General features: G+C 32.0%; 1 protein-coding gene across 1 annotated transcript; it reads right to left on the bottom strand.

Annotated features, from left to right (window-relative positions):
• Positions 1–1,002: 1,002 nt before the first annotated feature.
• Positions 1,003–2,516, bottom strand: LOC110666066 (G-type lectin S-receptor-like serine/threonine-protein kinase At1g61390). Its single transcript, XM_058129411.1, has 5 exons — positions 2,333–2,516; positions 2,027–2,237; positions 1,668–1,905; positions 1,399–1,549; positions 1,003–1,308 (listed from the first exon to the last, which is right to left on the bottom strand). The coding sequence occupies exons 1-5, from the start codon at positions 2,465–2,467 to the stop codon at positions 1,003–1,005; spliced, it is 1,041 nt and encodes a 346-aa protein (XP_057985394.1). The 5' UTR covers positions 2,468–2,516.
• Between the last annotated feature and the right edge of the window lie 3,765 nt (positions 2,517–6,281).

The raw sequence follows: 6,281 nt of genomic DNA, 5'->3' as shown, positions 1-6,281 counted from the left end.
ATTAATTTAAATAATATAAACAATAAAAGGTATTTTTGATAAATCGAATGTTTTTCTTTCCAAATTTATAGATAAATTCTAGATTAAAAATATTATAAAATTTTTTCAAATATATATTAAAATATTAACATATGAAACATATATTCTTAAAAATATAAAATTACCTTTTAAAAGTATGTGTGTGTCTAAATATTAATACCACAACTAAAATAAGAAAAAGAATAAAATACCCTTAAATATATTAGTCATTTATAAATTCAGTAAAATAAATATGACAATCTCATTTCAAATTGCTATCATATTTATATCATATATTTTCTCCAATACTCATTGGTTAACTTTATAAGAAAGAAAATTATTGAAAAGATTTTAATTAAATTGTAGCTTAAAAAAAGTTGCACCTTTATTCTTTATACATTAATAATTCTCTAAATAAATTAATTCTTTTTATTTAAATTACCACCGTCAACTATTTTTTTAATTTTTAAAATTATCAAGTATTATTAAATAATTTACCAAAATACAATAATAAATATTTATATTAAGAAAAATGTTAATAATACTCTTTAATCGAAGTATGCATTATTCACTCATTATTTTATATATAATTATTTTTAATATTAATAATTATTTAATTATTCATAAGCAAATAATTTTTATTTAATGAAAGGAAAGATATAGAAGTATGTTTTTGAATTGCAATCATATGTTAAAAGACAAATGTTTCTTTGCAATGTTCAAAGGAATAAATAAAAAAAAAAAATTATTGAAAGATTTTCTTAGCTTTGCCCAATGGCCCAATTTCAATCGAGGATAACTGAATGAGGTGACATATCTCTTAGTCTCCAAAATATTGACTATGCATTTCTCATCTACTTATAAACTCAATAATCTAAAACTTGGTATGACTCCAGTATAACACAAGGATAAGCAAAAGATTATTAAAGTCTAACGCAAGGATAAACAACAGATTATGCAATCGTTTCTACAATAAGCTGGTTTTTATCGGGGTTCAATGATTGATTCAATAACATTATTTGCAGACCATGTAGAGTTGCTTTGTGATTGAAAATTGTTGTTGGAAATGTTTTTAAACATAAATGTAGGCTGGTTTGGTTCAGGAGGCTTTGTTTGTTCACCACTTAGCATAGAAACGATGGTCGCCATGGTTGGCCTATCAGCAGCATGATCTTGCACACAAAGAAGTCCAATATTTACACATCTACTTACTTTCGATGAGGAAAATGAGTCTGCCAATGCTTCATCTACCATTTGTACACCCTTGCTCGCAGACCAACATTGCCATGCCTGCAACAATTTGCATTTTTTCCTAATGAAATTCCAATTATATAAAGGGGAAAAAGGATCACATTGAGATGATCCTTAGTGCTGACTTACATAAGCTAGAAGACTCGTGTATTGTTTGTCATATTTGAAGCTGTTAGCCTTCCTACCACTAATGATTTCCAAAATTAAGACTCCAAAGTTAAAAATATCAGATTTCTCTAAAAATACGCCTCCAAGCATATATTCTGGAGCCATATAACATCTGTATTGGATCAGAGAATCATAGTATTTAATACTTGTACTTTCAATATTCTTGATGACTTTACTAGCTATCTTGAAGTAGAAGCATTTGCAAGTTTTTGATAAGATAAACTGCTTACATTGTTCCTACAACTTTGTGAGTGCTTTCTAGATCTTGTGTGCCTTCAAAAATTCTTGCCAATCCAAAATCTGATATTTTTGGATTCATTTTCTCATCCAAAAGAATATTAATAATTTTTAAATATCTGTGTATAACCCTTAAACAAGAATCACGATGAAGATAAAGTAGCTCTCGAGCAACTCTAATTATAATGTTGAAGCGTGTAGTCCAATCAAGCTTTGCCTTTCTTGCTGGATCTGATCAATGCATACAAGGATTGAATGGATATTGTAAGTTCCATTTACATGCACCACAAAATGAGGTGATTATTAAAAATAAGCAAAAGAAAATCAAAAGAGAAAGTATGCCAAAACCAACCAAATAGATAAGTGTCCAAGCTTTTGTTGGGCGTGTACTCATAAATTAATATCTTCTCTTCTCTTTCAATGCAGCAACCTAAGAGTCTAACAAGATTTCTGTGTTGGAGTTTGGAGATCAACTTCATTTCATTCTTGAGCTCTCCTATGCCTTGACTGGAGCTACTAAAAAGCCTTTTAATCGCCATAACCTTCCCATCTTGTAGCGTTCCCTATACAATCCCAACAAATTAACCCTTTGTGCAAGTTTTATTTTCTCCAGTGAAGTAAACATTTTTGACTTAGGAAAAAAAATGCAAGTACTTACCTTATAAACTGGACCATAGCCTCCTTGCCCGAGTTTGTTCTCCATGTCAAAGTTGTTGGTTGCAACTAATATGCTATGGAAGTCAAACAAAGGCAGCTCAACTGAATCTTCATCTTCTGAAGGGCTTCTCAACATGATTTCTTGTGAATTTTCTATTGAAGTGTCAATTGGAGCTGCCAAATCAAAGTGTTTGGGTTTCTTTAATATCCATGAGTAAGCATAAAATGCAAATCAAGATGCTTATCCTTTCCTAGCACTATAAGCTATCAAACCTTTTAAGGAAAACATAAGATGAGTGTTCTTATTCAAAGAACTCTCAACTTAACTCAACTCAACTAAGTCTTTATCACAAAAATATGGGGTCAGCTATATGGATTCTCTCTCTTCACTCTAAACGATTTTGGGTTAAATCCTTGGAAATGTGTAATGTTTATAGATCATGTTATACTACTTTCCTCCAAGTCAGTTTAGGTCTATTCCTTCTTTTATTTCTATCCTCTAACCTAATATGCTCTACTTGTCTAACTGGAGCCTTCATATGTCTACGCTTCACATGACCAAACTACCTCAATCTCCCTTCTCTCAACTTATCCTCAATTTGCACCACTCCTACCTTTTCTCTAATACTCTCATTACGGACTTTATCTAGTCTAGTATGGCCACTCATCCACCTTAACGTTCTCATCTCTGCAACTCTTATCTTAGACACATACGACTCCTTCAGTGCCCAATACTCACTACCATATAACATGACCAGTCATATGGTTGTATGGTAAAACTTTCCTTTCAACTTATTGAGAATCTTGCGATCACATAAAACTCCCATGGTACGTTTCCACGTCAACCATCCGACTTTAATCCTATGACTAACATCCTCCTCACATCCCCCATCTACTTGAAGAACTGAGCTTAGATATTTAAAGTGATTACTTTGAGATAGTACCACTCCATCCAAACTAACTCCTTCCCTATCACCAGTTCAGCCTTCACTAAACTTGCAATGCATGTATTCTATTTTCATTCTACTTAACTTAAAGCTCTTTGACTCTAGAGTACTTTTCCAAAGCTCTTTGACTCTTGAGTACCTTTTCAAAGCTCTAGCTTTCTATTGAACTTAAAGAACTCTATTTCTTTTTTTTTTTTTTTAAAAAGAGAAATATGTTATGTTCCAATTCTTTCTTCTTGCATTGGGTGAGTTCTAAAGTTGCTGAAACCACAATAGCTAATTTGGTTTCGTATCTTGAAATGCACTAACTCCTTCCCTATCACCAGTTTGGTATTCACTGAACTTGCAATGCATGTATTCTGTTTTCATTCTACTTAACTTAAAGCTCTTTGACTCTATAGTACTTCCCCAAAGCTCTAGCTTTCTATTGAACTTAAAGAACTCTATTTCTTTTTTTTTTTAAAGAGAAATCTGTTATGTTTTAATTCTTTCTTCTTGCATTGGGTGAGTTCTAAAGTTGCTGAAACCACAGTAGCTAATTTGGTTTCGTATCTTGAAATGCACAACAGCATTTTTATTCTAGTTCCTCTGTTATCATGAAGAGTCACACTGATTCCATCATTATTTTTCTTACTGATGCACATTGATTTAGTATTTGTTTCACAACGTTGATTTCCTTAAGGCAGTAATTATCTCAATTAGAATCTAATTTATCAAGTATAGAAGTCACATTCTAGCGAGTTGGTCACATATATCAAAACTAGTGTTGTTGTCCTGTAAATCAAGGGTTTTTGTTCCTAGTTATACGAATATGTTAATCCAAATTTAAAAATTAAGTCTAGTTAGCTGAGATTATCCACCTATGAAAGTGTGAAAAGTTAGTAGAGAAGAAATTAAAAGAAAAAAGGGGAGGCTTAAGATGACATGCCTGATCATTATTGTTATTGCCTGAGATTGTCCATCTTGAGAAAGAAAACAAGTTCAACTAAAGTCAACAAAGTAGCAACGTTTCAGTTTCTTACCATTTTTTTTAGCCCTTTTGTTGGCTTTCCACTTAATGAAACAATAAATCATGGCACCAATGAGGGCAATACTTGTAACAGTAACGGCGCTGATAATGATCTTTACTTTAGTCTTCTGATCACCTATAAGATAACAAACGATAATTATATATTATATATTCCCCAATTGGTAATTGCTGTGTAAGAAAAGAATAAAATGGTAAAAAAAAAATCACAATTTGCTCCAGTGTAATTACTTTCACCCAATTCCGTATATGCAAGGCGGAGATTAAGATCTTGTCCACCGAAGGGTAACTCGTACACATCCAGAAGGTTTCCTGTCCAAACCAAACACCCTATCCCATTTACATATGCATAACCTAAGCAGGAACAGTTATTCAAGCAACGCTGGTGGCACTTGTTTTCATCATCAACCTTCAAGAAGTCGGACAAATCTGGAAGTTTTAACCCGCCAATCTTCAGGAATCCATCTGGCTTTCCTCGTTGTGTGTTAATGGAACTTGTGTTTCTCCTTAAGGTTTATTGACAATCAAGTCAATTTGAGATATCAATCAAACGTGAGGTCTTAATTAGCAATTATGTAAATTTCAAAATTTAATTAGTAATTATATAAATTTCAGAGTTTATTCTCAAAAATTTGACAAACTTTATATTTTTTTTTTTTTTGACAATTAATTCTAGAAAATAATCATATTGTTATCGATATTATACACCCTAAAATGCCCCAAGAACATAGTTCATTAATAAATACTTAAAGAAACATGACTCGAACCATATCATGGTTCGGATTTGCAACATGTTTCTCCTAAGTTCATGATTCGAACTCCCTATTTTATGGTTCACACGCGATACTCGCCCAGCTGAACGGAAGAATCCTAGTTTAAGTGCAACTCTATCTACAGGAGATAACAATCTCTTTTGTTTGGAATGTCAAATACCACTCCTAGCTATTAGGATTCCTCCTAAACAAAAATCTATCGTGTTTTACATTCTTTGTACCAAAAAGGCCCATCTAAGCCTTATATAAGTTGCTCATAGCCTCCATCGTAAGGTAGGTATGCCACTTCTTTTAGATAATTCTATACCATATTTGCCGGTGCCTCTCATTGACTTAAATATGGAAGAAGTTGCCAAATAAATCCATTTATGTTCTTGTTATTATCTCGCAGATTTGTACCCACTAGTGGAAGTCCATGAGCAACGCTAGCGCATATTAAAAAATTTTTAAAGATAAAATAGATTAAATAATTTATTGCCCCCCTAATTTACTTCAAACGCCTAGAATCCAAGTGGATGGAGGTCATCTTATAATTAGTGTGTAGTGGCAGTCTCCATAATACGATCCATGGCAAATTAGCATCTTTCGCTAGTAAATCACCATGGACAACCCATAAAATGGGCTGACGGCCTATGTGATTTGAAGCCTAATCACAATTATTGTCCTAATCCCCTAGAACGGCCCATTAATGAAATATTCTTATTAAAACTCCAACTTGAAAAAAATGTAATTACCTATTAAACGAATAAAAATAAAACTAATTATTTGAAGAGAAATTTCAAACACTAAATCCAAAATTTTTTGTCAATAGTCCCATTAATAAAATCTAGCTAAGACCTTGAATTATTTCCTGTGTCAGCTTTGATGATAAGGATGAGGACATTTGCCAATTCAAAAAGTTCAATATCTCAAATTATTAACTAATAAAATTCACAATATCATATTAATATCTCATACATCACAAATTTGATTAGAGGGACAGTATTATCTGTGGCCATAGAAAATAATTTCCCTGAAAGAATCGATGATACTCCAAGAACCAATCTTAACAATCAGGGTGAATCGAAGGGTTTTTACTTTTTTTTTTTTTTTCCTTCCCTTTCTTCTTTTATATAATGAAAGGAAAGAGATAGATGCATGTTTTTGAACTGGAAACGCCATATATTAGAAGACAAATATTTCTTTGTAATGTTAAACAGAATA

Source organism: Hevea brasiliensis, chromosome 11, assembly GCF_030052815.1.
Source record: "Hevea brasiliensis isolate MT/VB/25A 57/8 chromosome 11, ASM3005281v1, whole genome shotgun sequence".
NCBI lineage: Eukaryota > Viridiplantae > Streptophyta > Magnoliopsida > Malpighiales > Euphorbiaceae > Hevea > Hevea brasiliensis.
Note: the sequence above shows the minus strand (reverse complement) of the source record. Positions and strands in the feature narration are given on the sequence as shown.